Raw genomic sequence first — 19863 nt, forward strand, 5'->3', positions numbered from 1 at the left:
AACTGGCGGATGGCCTGGACCTTGTCTGGTAGAGGGGCAACGTCATGCCAATTGACTCTGTGGCCCAAGAAGTCAATCCCTGTCTGCCCGAACTCGCACTTCGCTGGGTTGATTGCCAGTCCATGGTTGCTGAAGCATTGGCAGAGTTGGCGCAAATGTGCCACGTGCTCTTGGTGTGAGTTGCTGGCCACCAGGATATCGTCTAAGTAGATGAAGATGAAATCCAGGCCTCACCCCACCGAGTCTATGAGCCTCTGGAAAGTCTGGGCGGCGTTCTTGAGGCCGAAAGGCATCCTCAGGAATTCGAACAACCTGAAGGGGGTGATGAGGGCTGTCTTGGGCACATCATCGGGGTGCACGGGGATCTCATGGTACCCCCGGACCAGATTGATTTTCGAAAAGGTGGTCACCCTGTGTAGGTTCGCCATGAAATCCTGGATGTGAGGCACTGGGTATCGGTCGGTGGTTGTGGCATCATTGAGCCTTCTGTAGTCCCCGCAGGGCCTCCAACCTCCTGCGGACTTGGGCACCATGTGCAGTGGGGATGCCCACGGGCTGTCTGAGCGATGGGTGATCCCCATCTCCTCCATCTTCTGGATCTCCTCCTTGGCGAGGTGGAGCTTGTCTGGTGGGAGCCTACGGGCTCAGGCGTGCAGAGGTGGTCCTTGTGTGGGAATGTGGTGCTGCACGCCGTGCTTGGGATCGATTGTGGAGAACTGCGGGTTGATTATGGAGGGGAAATCTGCCAGCACCCTGGTGAACTCGTCACCCGAGAGTGTCGAGTGGAGGGCTGGTAGCTGGGCTTCCCCGAGGTGGAAGATCTGGAATGTCTCGGCATGGATCAAATGCCGGCCCTTCAGGTCGACCAGAAGATGGTTGGCCCATAGGAAATCCGCCCCCAGTAACGGCCATGATACCGCTGCCACCGTGAAGGTCCAAGTGAAACGGCTGGGCCCAAAACGCAGCGGGATGGTTCGCTAGCCATACGTTCGGATAGCGGTGCCATTTGCAGTGGTGAGATCAGGACCTGGGGCGGCGTTATGGGTGTCCATGTTGGAGGGGGGAAGAACGCTGATTTCGGCCCCAGTGCCTACCAGGAAACATTGCCTGGAGTGTCGATCCCAGAGGAATAGGAGGCTGTTGCGATGACCAGCCGTCGAAGCCACTAGCGATGGCTGGCCCCGGCGTTTCCCAGGAAGGCACATGGTGGGCGGCAGTGGCGTGCGTTCAAACCCCATCTCTAGTGATAAAAACACCAGTGGTCCGAACCCTCGTCCTTGTCCCCCGTGGGTCTCAGTGGCTTCGGTTGTGGGGTCTTGGCCTTGGGCTGTGCGGTTGTGGTTAGGCAGATGGAGGCTGCTCCTAGCTGTTTACTCTACCACAGAATGTCCACCCTGGCCGCGAGCCTGCGTGGGTCGCTGAAATCTTCAGCCGCGAGGGGGAGGTGAATATCCTCTGGCAGTTGCTCAAGGAACAATTGTTCGAATAGAAGGCACGGCTTATGGCCGTCCATGGGTGCCAGCATATCGTTCATCAGCTCGGATGGCTTGCGGTCGCCCAGGCCATCCATGTGCAGGAGCCACGCGGCTCGCTCGAGGCGGGAGAATCCGAAAGTATGGATTAGAAGCGCCTTGATCTTAGCATACCTGTCTTCCGTTGGAGGCTGGTGCAGGAAGTCGATAATCCGGCCTGCCGTGTCCTGGTCGAGCGCGCTGACCATGTGGTAGTACCGCATGGCATTGGCTGTAATGTCTCTGAGACTGAACTGGGCCTCAGCCTGCTCGAACCAAATGTGGGGCTGAGCGGCCCAGAAAGTCAGGAGCTTGAGCGAGACTGCGTTTTGCGAGTCGTTGGAATGTATGTCGCAGGTTCCAGATGCTGTCTGGAAGCGTCGGGGTCACCAAATGTAGCCGGACCCGGTGCGTTTCCAAAGAAAAACGGAGATGAGGAGGTTGAACTTAAAACACATTTTACTCACTTAGACAAAACGCACGTGTGCCAAAGTACCTGAGAGCCTCTCCGGGCCCACGTGGGGTGGACGTGACGTAAGGTTCTCGCCAGAAGGCCCGCCCCACGGTTCGTTCACGATGTGCTACCATGCGGCCGCCGATGATGGTTTGAGTCCCGTGTGTACGGGCTGCTACATTAGTACTTTTAATGGACCCAAATTAGAGATGGTGTTCCTTTTCAGGTTTGCAGAGACTGCATCGCTAAATTATTAAATGTAAAAATTTGCACACAGTTTTGTTAACATTCTATAGCCATTATGCAAAATTTAAGTTTACTATTTAGCTGAGGTTATGGAAATGAAATGTGCCGGAGTTGGTGGCTGAAGTTTATCTTTCTTGGTTCACAAGAATTGCAACCATGTCTTTTTAATAGAACGTTGTTTTGCCTTTAAAACGTTGGATATACTTGATTGTTCTTTCAAATAATTTTCATGAATAACCTGTAGGGGTATTGTCCATTTAAACATAAAGCAACTGTAGCATGGAACATTTTATCTGGTACATCATGTGAAGGGAGATTGCAATGATTGTACTTTCTAGACTATGGCCCTACTTTGCAATCAGCAGTGAATGAGCAGCATGTCATTCATTGCACTTAATGCTTGTTGACAGACCATCTGTTGGCTTTTATACTATGGTTTGTAATAATTGGATAACTGAAACAGTACGGCACTCTTCTTAGGATGGGCCTGTGTGAACATGGCAAGAAACTGCAAATCTCCTCAAGCAAGCAAACTGAAAAATATTTACTAACTTGCATAGTCTAAACCTGGAACTGCAAACTCTAACATTTAATCCACTGTAAAATCACGTAGAAGAGCAGAGTAAATAACAAAAGTAGGATCAAAGAAATGAGATGCAAAAAAGGAAAGTAACTTAACTGAAATCCCTGATAATAATGGTCAGAAGGGTTGAGGTTCCACACACACATATTCAGGATCAGAAGGACTTGTTATATTAAAAATACTCATACCTCAATGGAAAAGCCTTAGTTTTTGCCATGTTTAATGGGTATCTAGTATATAAGATCTTACTTTCATACCATTGCATGGATATGAATGTTTCACAGTAAGACATTGTTATACAAAGCTCACAGAAGAGCCCCATAAATCAGTAACTTTCTGGTTTCTGTTTTGCATTTTGTATGTGTATCTTTCTGAAACGTTGCAGTCAATTTGGTGATAATGTACCAACATATTCATACCAGGGAATTCAGATGCCCGGGTAGTGGAGGTAATGGATTTGTGAGGTCCTACTGAAGATGACTTGGAATGTTTCTGCAGTACAAATTGTAGATGATACACATTGCACTCATGGTGCACCTGTGGTGGATGAGCTGGGTACTTTTATGCATGGAAAGTTCAAGCAGACAGCTTTGTCCTTCATGGCTTCGTGCTTCTTGAGTATTATTGCAGCTGACCCATCATGGTAAATAACAAGAATTTGATCATACTCTTGCCTGATGTAGGTGGGGAGCATCTTTGGGAAAGATGGATCATTTGCCTCAGAATACTTAGCCTCAGAACCACAACATCAATGAAAAAATTGTCGGCTCTTCACTATCTAGAGTGGGTGATTCCTTATTTTTAAACAGTGACCCTCATCCTAGATTCTCCTACAAGAGAAAACATCCTATTCACATCCATCCCATCAAGACCCTTCAGGATCCCCAGAAAGACTTGGCTATCCTTATCTGTAAATCATTAAAATACCTCAGAAAATTGCACAAAATAAGAACAATGAAATTCTTGGTTGTATTGCACTGGCGAACGAGGAACTAGATGCTGTGCTGCAGTTTTGCAATGCTGTGATTAGACCATAGCTGGAACATCATAAACATTTCTGGGCATCACATCTACAGAGGGTATGTTAGCCTTGGAGAATATCTGCAGTTATACTTGGACTCAAAGCAACAAATTGAAGAGAAATTTTAGAAACTGAACTTGAGTTCCTAGGAATTATGAAGTTTGTGTTAATTGAAGTTTTTAATGTATCAAGGTAAATTTTTTAAGGTAGGTAGAGAGAAACTGCTTCACTTGTGTGGGTCTAGGACTAGGGGCCAGTTCCTACTGGGATTGAGTTTGGAAATGCTGTGAAACACAAAGGTTGGTTGAAAAGTAACACTTTTTGGCACTTGGCAAATGATATTGGGTCAATTCTTAATTTTATAACTATAGTAGATCTATGTAAACCAGATTTATTAAGGAATATGGGAAAAGGCAGATGAAGTTAGGGTATAGTTTAAACAAAATTTGATTGAAAGGCAGAATCAGCTCGGGTTCTGTTCCTTTGTTCCTGGGCTAGTTTGACCTAAATGTTCTCTGATCAGTTCCTGTTTTGCAGTCAAGGAGTGGAAATAATTGGCCTCCACTAACCACAACTATTTTCCTTCATGTTTTGGTAGTGCACCTACTGGAAAGTTTTCCCTTGATTTACATTGACCAGTTTTACTAGAGCCAGTGTTGCAGCTATACTGTAATCAATTTGGTTAGAGGTGCAGCTAGATCTGGAGCATAGGTCTTCAGTATTACTATTGGAATGTTGTGTAGTCCATGGACATTATAGTATCCAGCGCTCTCAGCTATTTCTCGATGTTACATGGAGTGAATCAATGGTTGAAGATTGGCTTCTGTGATGGTGTGGATCTCAGAAGGAAATCGAGATGGATGGGGTGAGAATGATTGCCAGGGTCTGGAGACAAGTGGGCCTGATGGAAACTAAATTGATCATCAGTGAGCACATTAGTGGCAAGGAAGTACAGTTGAGGAAACTCTAGATGCCTTGGTGCAGATGATTGAGAGTAGGCTGGTGTGGATTGAATTTATCCAACTTTCATTTTCCACATTGTTTCACAAATACTGGTATTGTCGGTGTAATGCAACCACTTCATTATCTCTTCTAGTTCTGGAGCACATGACTTTGGTGCTACAGATGAGATGTTGTCAAGTTTATATCACTGTTTTGTGATATTATCTGGAATGAATCAAATTGCACATTTCCTTTCAAATCCAAAAATTCTTTTGATCTCTGGCTTGTATACACTTGATGACTGAGCATTCATGGCCCTCTGGGGCATAAAATTCCCAAGTTTTGTTGGCTTCTGAATAAAGGAGTGCCTCCGTCTCGGTCCTGAGTCCCTGACCCCTTGTTCTGAGAAGCTGTGCTAAACTTGTACAAAGCTGTGCCTTGGCCATACTTAGAATACTGTGCACAGCTCTGGTCTAACAGATGCCCTGCACATCGGTAATGGAAAATAATTTTTAAAAAGATTTCATGGATGATGCCAGAACTGACAGGTTATAACTACTGTGGTAGGAATAAGCAGGCTGGAGCTGTTGTCTCTTGAAAAGAGAGTGAGGAGTGACCTAAAATGTCTTTAAAATAATCAGGAGAATGGATAATTTGACATGGAGAAGATGTTTTTAATCAGGCAGGAAACCAAAACCAGGGGCCATAAATATGAATCCAATAAGAAAATCGGGAGAAAATTCTTTAGCCACCATGTGGAACTCATTCTTAAAATAAGTACGAATGCATTTGAGTGGCAACTGGATGAACACACAAGGGAGGAAGTAACAGGGCGATACGCTGATGGGTTTAAGTGGAAAAGGATAGAAGATTCGTGTGGACCAGTTCACCCAAATGGAACTATTTCTCTGATGTAGATTTTGTATAACAAAGGAAAAAGGTCGATTTCCTTAGTAATGCAAAACTAGTCTCTGGAATGTTCCAAAAAAATGTTTTAGGCCAGACCTATAAACGTTAGCCATTCATAACCAGCCTTTTCATATGTACACCATATGTGAAAGGGCAATGTGGAGCTCATTAATATATTGCTCTGAATTGCAGTGTTTTTCTTGTATTTATTACAGATTTCAATCGCTTGAAGACCTGGGGGCATAACTTGTATGTCATCACAATTGTGGCTCTACTACCTGTCCACTTAATAGAAGGCCAACAGCTTTGTGGATTTTTCCACTTATGACCAAAGTACCAGAACCTAGAATTGCCTCAGTGCTTGCAGGAGGCTGTTAACCAATCACATGAAGCTGCCATTTTGGTTGTTGGCTGCTGATTGGTGCTACTGTGTGAAAGAAAAGTTTTGTTTTCATCCTTCAAAGTAAATTGTCTAGTGTGAAGGAGAGGACCCTGGCCTTTGAGTGAGCGTCATGGATCGTAAAGGAAATGTGGGATTTTGGGGAGAAAGCTTGGTTGGAGGTGATCAGTGGTGATGGTGGGGGGGTGGTAGGGTGGAGTCTGGTATCCAGTCAGAGGTAGGGGTTTTTCTAGGTGATTGCTGGGTGGAGGGGTGAAGTTCAGTCATCAGTGGGTAGAATGTCAAATCTGGAGAGGGATGGAAACACGGTGAAGGTGTAGGGACAGATGCTGTGCCTAATATGGAGCTGTTAAATGAATATCTTTAAGGGACCTGACTGAATTAGGTTCCCAAAACTGACTTCTAACTTGCAACTTGCGACCTGCTCCTGGAAGTCCCCTTGTTTGTAAGCTGTATATTGATAATGAAATTTGTCTTTGCCTTCAGTTCGCCAGCAATGCCTTTGGTCATGTGAGCGGAAAAAAATTGTTCAAAAAGCCAGTGCAAAGCTCATGATCTACCTGGTATCAATGATCTTTGCTCTTCAGTATCCTTCAAAGGTATTGAAAACCTACAGCAGGCACATCGAAGAACAGGAGAGGTATGACTGATGTTGTCTTCATAAAATCTTCCTCTCCATTGATGGGATCACTAAACTAGAATCGTCATCCTCTCAGAGGCCAACATCTGTGGCATTGAGGCTGTAATTATACTCAGCCGACCCACATTGTTTGCATGCCTGATACCAGACTCACAAAGCAGGCAGTCTCCTCCAAGCCGCAAGGCAAAAGATTATCGGAGACTTCAAAAAGTCTGCTGGGCAATAATATAGCATCCTCGCCTACTGTTGGCAATCCCTGAGCCATGACCACACAAAATGGAGAAAGAGCATCTGGAAAGGCATGGAAAACCTTGTATATTTTTGTTGGAAGCCTGGAGAAAACGGCAGAAGGGACACACTACCTCCCAATCTCCCCACCAACCGGCCCCATCAATCCGCTGTCAGCTCAGTTGTGGCCAAGTCTGCAGGTCCTTTTTAGGACTTTGGCTATGTGAGAACCACAGAACTGGGGTGGAGCTGGGGATCATCCTAAGAAAGAGGTATCTGTAGCGCCACACAGTTGTTCTATGTTCATGTGCACCAACCATCAACAGACCACATTTTTTCAAAATCCATGGCTATACTCTTCTTCTTCTAAAGTCCCTTCTATAGCTTTGCTGTTCTGCACACCAAAAGACTCTGGGCTTGCTATTTCCAAACAGCACTTCAGATAAGTACTTCACAATGTTTGTTTCCTTCCTGCCTTGCGTGAAGACAGCAGACTTTGCTTTGGTTGATAGCTTTTACTCCACTCTTCTATTAATAGCTTATAGTAGTAATCGACATTTTGTTTGAACCATATTTTTCATCTCAGATAAGGAGCTGCCTTTTTGTTTGTTATGCATACACAGTCAAAATACTGAGAAAATAATTTTCCATCTTATCAATCAGCCTCCGATAGGGAGAACCTCACATGATGGATGGCGGTCTTTAGATGTTGCTATCTTTTGAAACAGTTTGTGACGTATTATTGCCCTTGCAGTCATTTCTGTGTGGGACAGGTATCCCAGCTAATTGCTAATATTTTTCTCCTGCTTTCCCACCACCACTGTAAGGATTGCGTGAAAATATTTGAATAGGGTCTGGCTCAGCACAGTTCCCTCCACTCGCTAGTGTTTTACTGTAGATGGGAAGCATTGCATTTTAGAGAATTATGTCACAGCAGACCAAATGGAAGTAAATGGGGCTAGTGTAGATAAGTACAGTGATCAGCATGGACATGGTGGGTTGAAGGCTCAGCAGTTAGTGCTGCTGCCTCAGGGCTCTAGTGATCCAGGCTCAATCCTGACTTCTGGTGCTGTCTGTGTGTTCTCCCCGTGATGGCTTGAGTTTATCCCCAAGTGCTCAGGTTTTCACCCACATCCCAAAGATGTGCTGGTTGGTAGGGTTATTGGCTGCTGTAAATTATCCTTGGCATATTGGGTCAGGAGTTGGTAAGCATTTGCGAGAGAATAGGTTGAAGGGGAGATGGGTGGGGAATGGGATTGATGGGAATGCTCAGAGCTAGCATAGACTTGATGGGCTGAATGACCTACTTTGTAAAAGAATTAATGTGAACACATAATGGAAATAGAAATTCATTTGGTAGCAGTCAAGGAATACTGATCAGAGTTGCCCTGGTCAATTATGCTATCTTCCTTGTATTTTCTCCCACTCCTGTCTTTTTTTCTTTCTTTTTCTTCTCCCTTTCACTCCCTTCCCTCTTGCTCTTTTCTCTCTAATTATTGAATGCCTGGTCATTCTCTATCTTTCCTTCAAACACTTGTACTTTATGAACACTGTAACCATCTGCAGTACTCCTTGTTTGCACTACTTTATGTATTGTAGATCTACTTGAAACAGTGTTAACGCGAGTTTGTGTTTTATAATACAGCCTTTACTTGGAACATAAAGTCCTTACGAAAACAATGCACTTAATTGACATATTTGGAGTTTGTTCCGTTGTTTTGAGACTTGTACTTTGAATCTGACTTGTGTATACAGCACAATTTTGTAGAAACTTTCTATTTACATTCTAAGCTTGATGTTTTCTTTTATGAAAGAGGTACACACTGCACCTTTTTATTTTTCCCAGTGTTACTTGTAAAGAGTTCTGTAACATGATTTATATTGAGATCATATTGAGCATCACTTTCTTTGACCTATCCTTGAGGGGGAGATTGCAGGCATTATTTTCTCTGCCATGCAACCCCTCTTTCTGCTTGGTGTACTCCTTATCCTTCAGAGGAAGTGGTTGACTCACTTCAACCTCCAATCTCTCTCCTCCCCCAACAGATTAAACATACAGGACTTTTTTCCCCAAACTAATGCAATTTCAGTATTGGCTTTCAGCAGCCTGGATGCTCTGTTATTGAATATTAGAGTGACTATGTGATCCATTTGAAGAGCAAAAGCAAAGCAGGAACTAATATATTTGCTTATTATTGAATTTGTAGGGGCATATTATGTAATTGCCATCTCACTGCAATTTCTCTCTCTTCCCCCTGACCCCACCACTCCATTTTTGACTTGGTTACCAGTGCTTTTATGTTGATGACTGAATGTTTATATATTGTGATACTTTTAAAAACCCATGTTCAATCTTTAAACTTCCAAATTCAGTTTCGTTTGAGATTCCATGTTCATTTACCTGCTCAGTACCTGTCAGTTTGGCAAGATTGAGGTTGATGGACTGTGTCAGGAAATTAGAAACTAACCAAGATTTTAAGACAAATAACTGTAATTTGGATCTGCAGAATATCTGCTCCTGGATTCATATGTATGTGAATATAATCCTAAAAATTGTGTAGGAAGTGGGAGAGAAAATATCAAGATATTACTTTATCAGAAATTATTCAGACATTCTTGTGGGTCCCTGTATGAGATCTGTATTGATGGAGCAGCCCAGCTGGTAAACTGAACTCCTTTTAAAATATTGCTTTGTTGTTCTTGCCTTTCAGACGTCCCAGTTTTTGGTCAGATGAAGGAACAGAGAAGAAAACCACACATCAGCGCTCTGCTTCATGGGGAAGTGCTGATCAGCTGAAAGAGGTAATGAGCAAGCAGTTCAAAAATGGCATTAAATTAAAGCCAGAACATGAATCTTCACAGCTGGCTTAAAAAATGCATCCGTGCAGTTTCTTTGCAGATCCTGAAATGGGCCCAAGGTGCTATCAATATGAATTAGCTGGGGTGGGTGGCTCAAAGAAAATTGTAATCATTATTCCAAAGTTGGTTTCTTGTGGTGTCCAGCAGAAAAGGCAGCTTTTTTGCGACTTTGCATTAATTGGTTACCCCGTAGAGTCAACCAAAGCATGTGGACCAGCCTTTTGGTTGGGACATAGAATATTACAGCACAGTACAGGCCCTTCGGCCCACAATGTTGTGCCGACATTTTATCCTGCTCTAAGATCTAGCTAACCCTTCCCTCCCACATAGCCCCCTCCCATTTCTCTATCATTCATGTGTCTATCTAAGAGTCTCTTAAATGTCCCTATGTACCTGCCCCCAAAACCTCTGCCGGCAGTGCATTCCACGCACCCACTACTCTCTGTGTAAAAACCTTAACCCCTGACATCCCCCTTGTATCTTCCTCCAATCACCTTAAAATTATGCCCCCTCATGTTAGCCATTGTCAAACTCATGTTCAGAACCAGCAGGAATCTCTTCAAACTACAGTGAGTACAACTCCAGAACCAAGGTCACCAGAACTCAGTTATCAAGCTACAGTATGCAGACAATGCTTATGTATGCATGCACTCAGAGGCCAAGCTCCACGGCATCATTGACTCATTCACTGAAGCATATGAGAGGATAGGCCTTGTACTGAACATCTGCGAAACTCAAGTCCTTGATCAATGTTGCCCCGCTGCTCCTCTCCAACAATAAAAGTTCATAATGAGATGCTGGGAAACATGGACCACTTCCCATATCTCGGGAGCCTCCACTTGGCATGTGCAGACACTGATGATGAAGTTCACCATCATCTTCAATGTGCCAGCAAAGCCTTTGATCAATTGAGGAAAAGTGTTTTGGAAAATAAAGACTTCATACCAGGCGCAAAACGTATGGTTGTACCAAGTCTGGGCAGCAGTGGTCCCTGCCTTCCTACGTGCTTCTGAGAGCTGACTTCCACATCAGACACCTCAAAGCACTGGAAAAAATACCACTGTCTGAGCAAAACCCTCCAAATTCACTGGAAGGATAAGTGAATGAACAGCAACATCCTCTCCCAGACAAACATCGCCAGCACTGAGGCCCTAGTTACACTCATTCGGTGCTGTGGGCAGGTCATGTTGGTTATGATGAAAAACACTATGGTGCTGGAGGAACTCAGCAGGCCAGGCAGCATCCGTGGAGAAAACTAGGCGGTCAATGTTTTGGGTCAGGACCCTTCTTCAGGACTGAAGATAGGAAAAGAGGAAGCCCAATATATAGGAGGGAAAAGCAGAGCAGTGATAGGTGGACAAAAGACGGGAGGCAGGGTGGGCACAAGGTGGTGATAGGTAAACGCAGGTAAGAGTTAGTGATAGCCAGGTGCGGGGGAGGAGGGGAGTACAGATCCACCAGGGGATGGGTCAAAGGTAAGGAGGAAAAAAGGGGTGTAGAAGAAAAAGAGACCAGGAAAGGAAAGAAAAGAAGAGGCATAGTTGGGGGTGGGTGTGGGGGTGGGGTGGGGTGGGGTGGGGGTGTGTGTGTGGGGATTACCTAAAGCAGGAAAATTCAATGTTCATGTTGTTAGGCTGCAAGGTTGAATTCCAAACGCAAACTGGAGGAACAGCACCTCATTTTCCATCTTGGAACCTTGCATCATAGTGTTTTTCATTTAGATTCCAGCATCTGCAGTCCTTTGGTAAGGCAGGCATGCTAGTGTAGCAGTTAGCATAATGCTAATTACAGCGCCAGCGACCCAGGTTCAATTCCGGCCGCTGTCTGTAAGGAGTTTGTACATTCTCCCCGTGTCTGCGTAGGTTTCGTCTGGGTGCTCCGGTTTCCTCCCACATTCTAAAGACCTACTGGTTAGGAGCTGTGGGCATGCTATGTTGGTGCCAGAAGAGTGGTGACACTTGCGGGCTGCCCCCAGAACACTATACACAAAAGCTGCATTTCACTTGTTTCAATGTACATGTGACTAATAAAGATATCTTATCTTTGTTTCTCAAGGTCATGTTGTTTGCTTGTTTGATAGCAGCTTCCTGACACACCCTATTAGTAGCTCTGTCATGGGAAGAGATTATCAGGTGAAAGGAGAAAAAGATTCAAGGATTTGCTCAAAGCTTTCTTGAAGAAATGAAACATCTTCTCTGAATCCTGGGAACCTCTGGCCCATGACAACTCAAAGTGGAAAAGGACCTTTTGGGATGGGTTTGAGAACTTTGAGTACATGCATCCAGAGTACACAGAAGCACACCACCTCAAACTATCCATTCTCCTGGCCCATAGGGTACTTCCTGTCCCATCTTGATACGCATGCAGAAGAAGAAGACCACAAATGTATACTTCCTCAACTGAGTTCTGTCTTATCCAAAACTGTCCAAGTTAGCAGTAGGACATTTGCTGAGGATGGTGTGCTCTACAGTGTTCCTTATGGAAATATGGCTCTGATTGTAGTTTCCTGGACAAATCCCTGAATAGACAGTGGTTTACTGTGGAAGGTCAAAGCTGCTGGAATGGAGGAATGCTTCAGAATGAATCCAGATTTCATTCTCTATTCATTACTGATGCAGGGTCTCAACCTTAAACATCGACTTATACCTTTTGCCTTCACAGATCCTGCTTGACTTGTTGAGGTCTCCAGCATTCTATTTTATGTTCCAGATTCTAGCATCTGCAGTCTCTTTTGTCTTCATATAATAGAACTGACACATTCTTCCTTTTTCAAGTGTATATACCACAATGAAAGAAAAATATTCTTCTGCAAACAGGTTCCCATTGTATTTCCCTAGAGGTATAGCTTGGGAGCATTGCCTTGTTACCTGAGTGAAATCCTGTTGCAAATTCTGGCTTGCGTCATTATCGTCAATTATATCCAATTCTGGATTCTTTAAGATCCCTGATTTTCAACACTCCATCATCAGTAGCTATGTCTTCAAATGCCTAGATCACAACTTCTTTAATTCCCTCTCTATTTTTCTTGCTTTCTCTTCCCCTTGAAGACATTCCACAAGATGAACCTTATCCATCTGGATATCACCTTGTGAGCAACTAACAATCTGCTGCTGGAGGAACTCAGTGGGTCAATGCTCAGCAGGACCTGATGCAGGGTTTCAACCCAAAATGTCGACAATTCCTTTCCTCCCACTGATGCGGCTTGACCTGCTGAAATCCTCCAGGAGATTATTTGTTGCTCCAAATTCCAACATGTGCAGTCTCTTGTGTCTCCTATCTCTTTGTGAGGCCCAGTATCATTTACAGTTGAAAATGCTTGTTAAATACCTTAAGAATTTTGCTACATTAAAGATGCTATAGAAATGTAAGTTACTTTTAACAAAGCACTCCTTTCCATGTATACTCCAGCCATGTATGGAGATTGCCTGCTAGAATCTGAAGAAACTGCTACTTTGTACTTCGGCTGTCACGCTTCTTTCAAACTAGAAGTACTTTCTAAGGCATTGTTCTTCACTGATTGCCCCACTGCAACACCCTTATTTCTGAGTTACCATTCCCAGTAGGACCTAAGCAACCTTGTCAAGGCAGCAATAGTTTTGTGAAGGAGATGTTCCCATTGATCCTATCCCTATTCATTCTCAAATACAAGGGCTTTCTGTTAAGCAAAGGTGGATCAACATCAGCATCGGGAACCCTGGAATAATTGTTCTTAGTGGGTTGGAGTTGAATCAATAGCCGATTAAGTATGGAATTGAAGATCACCAGGCTGACCAGGGATAGAAATGATGTAATATTTTATGGTGTTGCATTGTGGTGCTAGTGAAGATGAAATGGTATAGATTGATATATGTAACTGAGATAATGGGGTCTAACAAGATTATCTTTAAACTTCAAGAAGAAATAGCAACATTTTTAATTTCTTGTTATTCATCATTTTTGAAGTTAAATATATTCGCATTCCTGAGAAAATGAATTCTAGATGGACACTTTGTTGCAATAGGAAATCCCAACATAGATAATGATTCAGGTCCTGATGATCCACCCAAGCTTGATTTGTGACTTGGACTCTGAGCATATTAAATGTATGTTCAATAGCTCACTACGGTTTGGAATTGTTCCCTTCCATTGGAGAGCAGCTCATGCAGAGTGGGTCTTCAAAAATGTAAGAAAAAATTGGAGGCATGTAACTGCTGGACTATCTGCCTAATATCCTTCAATGGAATAAATCCTTGACAGTATCCCAGGGATGCTCTGAATGATCACTGGGAAAGAAAAGGGACCAACAGAGAAACTCAGTGAACTTGTATGTGTTTTAGCTACATGGATAATGATCCAATTGACTTTGTGCACTTGGAATTTTTAAATACATTTGATAAGATTATGTTGCAAGAGGAAATTGAGATATCAAGAGATGCTCTGGATTGAGAATGTCTCCACTTCAGCAGCCAGAAAGTTGAAGTCATCTTTGTGAATCAGCTAGATGGTGTTACTAGTGGTGTCCTCTGTGCCCGACAGTTGTTCGTTGATTTTGTTGGGACTGAGATCAATGAATGGGAGTTTGCCAGATCTTTAGTTAAGTGGGTGAATGGTGATGGAGGAAGTCCAGAGGCAAAAGACAAGACTGTTGCCCTGTCATGCAGCTCATTTTGAAATATCACTGAAGCAGGTCTCAAGTGCTGTTTTTAAAAAAAAAGCTTCCTTTTTTTTATTTTGAAGTATATTTTAATTAGATTCCAAAAAATGTAAATACAGAATATTCAAGTCAACATTTTCATAATTAATGTTATTCCCTTCATATTAACACACTATCAGTTATCATTCTGTTACAAATTTAAAGTAAGTAGTTCATGGAAATTTAATACAAATGTAAAATAAGTTTGTGTGCAGTGACCTATTATAGCACTGAAAGAGGCCAGTCAGCCTGTCAGGTCCATGCTGGCTCCTGGCTGAGCAATCCAAAGATTTCCATTTCCCCTTCTTGTATTCCTGTACTCCTGCAACTTACTGTACTATATCCATGTTCCTTTAATATTTGAATAGGGACAATCATGGGAGAGCTGTGGAAATCGTTACTTAAAGAACCTTAACTATGCAAGCTCCATGCTGGGTCTATTAGTTTTGGAACTGTAGATATGGGTGACCTAACAAAGTTACACAAGCCATGCCATGCCCTTTGATTATTTCTGTTCGATAGATTTACGGCAAGTCAGGGGGCATAATTACATAACTTAACACCAAATTTATTTCCATTTTAAGTGATTATTTCTTTTCCTAGATAGTAGAGCGCATCTGGAATGTGTTGAAGGCTTGGTGGATGTGTGTCAGCATCCTCGACAGTAATTAGAAAGTAAAATAAAACACAGATGCCCTGAAATCTCAATGAAACTAACTCAATAAAACAAACTCAAAAGGTCAGACAGCATCTGTGGGAAGAGAAACCAAGTTAATGTTTCCTATAACTGATCCATCATAAGTAGAAAAATGAGAAAATGAGCATTTTTAATCTGTGTTGAAGAGGAGGCATGGAGAGAACAGTAACATTAAAATAAGGTAGGACCTGTCAAAAGGTAGATTGGGAGTATCTACTTGCAGATAAGTCTACATCTGCACAGTGGGAAGCATTCAGAGAAGAAACAGCAAGAGTTCAGGAGCAACATGTTCCTGTAAGAGTGAAAGACATAATAATAAACTGATTCTTATTTCTTTTCAACGGCTTCCAGCGTCATTCTACACAGGTGATAAGGGTATCCAATTTGGTGCTAATTCAGTATATAAAATGCTGGAAATGCTCCGCATATGTGGAAGTAGACACAGAGTTAATATTTCAAGTCGAAGACCCTTCGTCAGAACTGGGTCCAGGGTGACGAGTAAGAAATGCAGAACATTGATGGTTGGATAAAGAAAAAAAGGAAGCATGTGCTGGGTATAGAGAACTAAATAAGCAGAAGGTGTCTGTCAAGAGTATGAAAAATGTCAGGAGGCACTTATAAAGGAAATTAGGAAAGCAAGCAGAGGTCACGAAATATAGTAAGAATGAAACAAGGACTGTTCCATGTATTCTCCTGTATCTGTTCGATCTACATTGTACTAACATGTAGATGGACCCCATGTGTGCAACTGTGTGTGTGTGGCTGCCTCTTCTGTGCTATTCATTGATGCTGAAGTGACTTGTATACAGCACAGCCCACTCTTGCAGAAGCAGACATCATAGGGCAGAGGAGTCTGCTTTGTCATAACTTAAAGGCAATTTACTCTAGCAGCTTCAAGGGTGAGGAGTTTGGCACTGGGAACTGGCCAGGGTGTCCACGTTAGGTTTATATAAAAAAAAGGTCCTTGGCCGCAGCTGTCCTTCAGTCTCTTTGTCATTCAACAACATTCTACCTCACCCAGCAATGACTTACTACCCCAACCTGAGGGTAACACTGCCCCCACCTCCATCCCGAAACAACCAATTATGACAACTTCTCTCCCCTGCCCTGATTCATCCTAATCGAGGTCCCAATGTCTGTTTTCCTCCTTTCCTTCAGGACAAGGCATCTTCTATTGCACAAGATGCCTAGGGCCTCATGAAATTTTGCGGCTATGAGCTACTTGTTGACCTGTCTTGGACTGCATGTTGGGTGCGTCTTTCTGGGGGTCAGGGCCCTATCATGGAGACCACTATTGCTTTGGCTTTCATTCCGTGCTGGATCATGCATTATTTAACTTTCATATGTCATGCTCCATTTCTTAGGATGGATCAGAAGCACTCCGCAAGAGACTGCAGATGCTGGAATCTGGAGCAACAAACAAGATGATGGAAGAACTTAGGGGTCAGGCAGCATCTGTGGGGGAAATGGACAGTTAACATTTTCAGGTTCTTTTATGCTGGGTATCTCCCCTCTATCTTTCAGTCCAGATGAAGGGCCTTGATCTGAAACATCGACTGTCCATTTCGCTCCACAGATGCTGCCTGATCTGCTGAGTTCCTCCAGCATCGTGTTTGTTGCCACAGGTCATTGTGTCTCCTCTACACTAGGAAGTCTCATCCCTCCACCTGCTGACACACCTCCACAACTCCTAGTCATGCCTCTGCGGTAGTGCAGTAAACTAGGAAGCAGCTTCTAGACATTGCATATAGCTGCTTTGTTTTTCTTAAGCAACTGAGTTGCAGCTGCATCCCTGCATCTTATAAAGGTGCAAAGATCAAATACTATTGCTCTTTAGATATGAATGTTCAACAATGGTGGTTCTCATTACCACATGGATTCGCATTGGAGTGCTGCAGGGTGGCTGCCCTTTTTACCGTGCTATAGAACTGGAGAGTAAAGCATCTAACACCAGTGGAGCTGATTAGTGGTGGTGATGGAAGATGTCATTCTCTGAACATTCCCATTGGGAATGCCCTGCAAAGCAAGCCATTGCAGGTGATCTATTCTGACTGTGTGGGATTCTATTCTTTGCTTCCCTACAACACACCTGGGAATTGATTGTTCTTGCCACTGAGCTTTGCTCTTGTATGATGTCAACTTAATTTTTTTTTGAAGTGTTACTGATTTGTAAACATGTCACAATTGTTTACTGACTATATAAGATCTGTTTTTCAAATGATCTCATCTTATTCCCACATGTATAGAGCACAGAGATAGCAGAATCTGGAATGGATTTTATTTGTTGCTTATTTATTTTCTTGACGTAACTCTACTTTGGGAGTTGATTATACGGTTAACTAAAATATTACCCATTTTTTGTAATGCTGCTGTATGTAAGCAGAAACTGAAATTTGCTGTTCTTTTGATGAAAGTTGGGTTCTCCACTGCTCCAAGGCACAACCCAATTTTCATCACTGGAACATCTCCTTTGAGTCTGTTTCTAGAGCATTTTTCTAATCACCTGCTATGTCAAAGTGTTTGTAATTCTGGAGGTATAAGGATGGAAGTGGGAAGATGTGAGTTGACATATACATTTAAAATGCTAAATAAATGATAAAGGATGCTCGTATTCCTAGGACCAGAGTGCAGTTAATAATATCCATGCAGTCTCATTGTGTTTCTGCAGATGGTTTCAAATTCCCTCATTGGGATGTGCATGCATGTGTATGTTCATGAAAGAGAGCAACAGAGAAAGCATCCACAGCTGATGAAGCCTGAACATGTCTTGAATCAAGAACCTGTTCCTCACAAGGAAGAGAAAATATAATTTGACAGGACTTCATTCCCATTCATTTCCCCTTCTTGTGTGCAGTTTTCTACAAAACAAAACAGCTTGCATAGGCTGGAGGATAGTCTCGAGGTTAGGATTGTTCTCCTTGGAACACAGGAGTTTGCAAAGGGATTTGATATTTGTGAATGGTATAGAAAGAAGAGGGGGAGAGGAATTATTCCCACTGGCAAAGAATCAAGAACCAGGAGACATAGAATGATGGTGATTAACAAAAGAGCCAGACGTGACACACAGGAAACTGGTTAAAGTGTAGTTTGCATTTCAAGGGATAGTAGTGGAGGCAGATTCATTTGCAGGGTTCAGAAGGGAGCTGGATAAGTAAATGAAGAGAGAGAATTTGCAGGCCTTTTGCGAAGAGGTAATAAGGTGGAATTGGTCTTGTATGGAGTCAGTATAGAATCAAGGGGTTCAGTGGCCTCCTTTCATGCTGTAATCATTCTGTGAATCTGCAATGATTAATTAATGTTAGGGGCTAGGATTATCCCCAAGGTCTCATAAAGTTAGAAGCAAAGGAAGTAATATGCAGAGTCTTCTGTTTTGCTGTCTAAACTTGCCCAGCTATGCAAAGTGCTGGAAAATACTAATGGGATGCTGGAAACGATGAATACATTAATAGGAGGAAGACTTAACTGGTGACATTATCCCAGGGTCTGGAAAGTGAGGTTTCCCACCTTGCCACTCTCAATTAAGTCATTATTTTGCCTTTTTTTGCCACATCCCTATCCGCACACCCCCCACCCACCCACCACCACCACCACCACGGGTGCTCGGATTTGAGCTTTGAGCTACCTAATCCAGTCAAAATCTGTGCCTCTGCACGTAATTGTATATCTGGGAAATGGCTGGTCTCTATCCAGCTGTACTTGCCGTAGCAAGCTTTCCTCAGCCGCTCCAAAATAGGTGCTCCTCCCAAGTTACTGCTGGACTTTCAACTGGAGAAAGTTCAGCACCAGTTCAAAATAAGTGAGGACTGTGAATCCCCGGAGTCTAAGCAGGCTGGGATTTGGACACCGCACTTTAAGATGAGCTGTTTGGGAAAGCATCTGAGCAAGGCTGTTGCACAGAAGTGGATTAGTTGATCTTTAACAGGTAAACTTCATTAATGTGCTACTGGGGAATTAAGAAGCCAGGAACTTAGTAAAGGTGGCCAATAAATCTTGCAGACCACTGGCCTGCCTTGTGAAAGGTGTGAAGCTATAGCTATTAGAGAGGTTAGTAGATTGGGGAGCACAGGCCAGGGTGTGAAGCCTCTGCTAGGGAAGCCTATACTTTCACGACCAGGGGATTTCTCCTGCATTACCTTGCCTCTCAAAGTTAGATTAGATTAGTTTATTGTCATAAACACCAGGATGCAATGAAATTCCTTGTTCACATGAAGCTCACAGAGTAAAAAGTATTCATGGTAATACAATGGTGAGTGCAGAACAGCAGAATAGTGCGAAGATTGTTGTGCAAAAAGAAATGCTAAAGTGACAAGTGAAGAATCCTGCTGATCCTTTCACAAACTGTTGGGGAAAGTAGCAGCTCTTCCCTGCTCAGCTGGCTTTGTGCAGGTGTAATCAGCACCTATGGTTTAACATTGCAGCTGTTGGAATTTGTTGGGAGGCCAGAGGCAAGTTTCCCTTCCCATTTTAACCTTGCCAAGCTCCAGATTTCTGCCACATAAGGGATTTGAAATCCGCCCCTTTGTTTGCTGAAGACGGACCTAGAAATTCCATTGCACAACACCAAAGAAACCAGCTGCTGTTGAAAATAGTGCTGAAAATAGGTGTAACCCAGGACAGGGCAATATTGCACAGCTTTCTAGGCTTCTTAGCGCTCAGAGGAATATGCAGCCCCTGAGCTTTAAGCAGAAGTATTGTTAGCAT

The 19863-nt window shown here is 43.2% G+C and overlaps 1 protein-coding gene across 1 annotated transcript in view; it reads left to right on the plus strand.

Moving 5' to 3' along the window:
- Positions 1–19863, plus strand: part of glcci1a (glucocorticoid induced 1a) — a 195139-nt gene that overhangs the window by 69710 nt on the left and 105566 nt on the right. Inside the window, exons 3-4 of the mRNA XM_052016912.1 lie at positions 9586–9596; positions 9655–9736. Of these exons, the coding sequence (XP_051872872.1) occupies positions 9586–9596; positions 9655–9736 (93 nt within the window). The remainder of the gene's footprint in view (positions 1–9585; positions 9597–9654; positions 9737–19863) is intronic.

This window comes from Pristis pectinata, chromosome 5 (assembly GCF_009764475.1).
Source record: "Pristis pectinata isolate sPriPec2 chromosome 5, sPriPec2.1.pri, whole genome shotgun sequence".
Classification (NCBI taxonomy): domain Eukaryota; kingdom Metazoa; phylum Chordata; class Chondrichthyes; order Rhinopristiformes; family Pristidae; genus Pristis; species Pristis pectinata.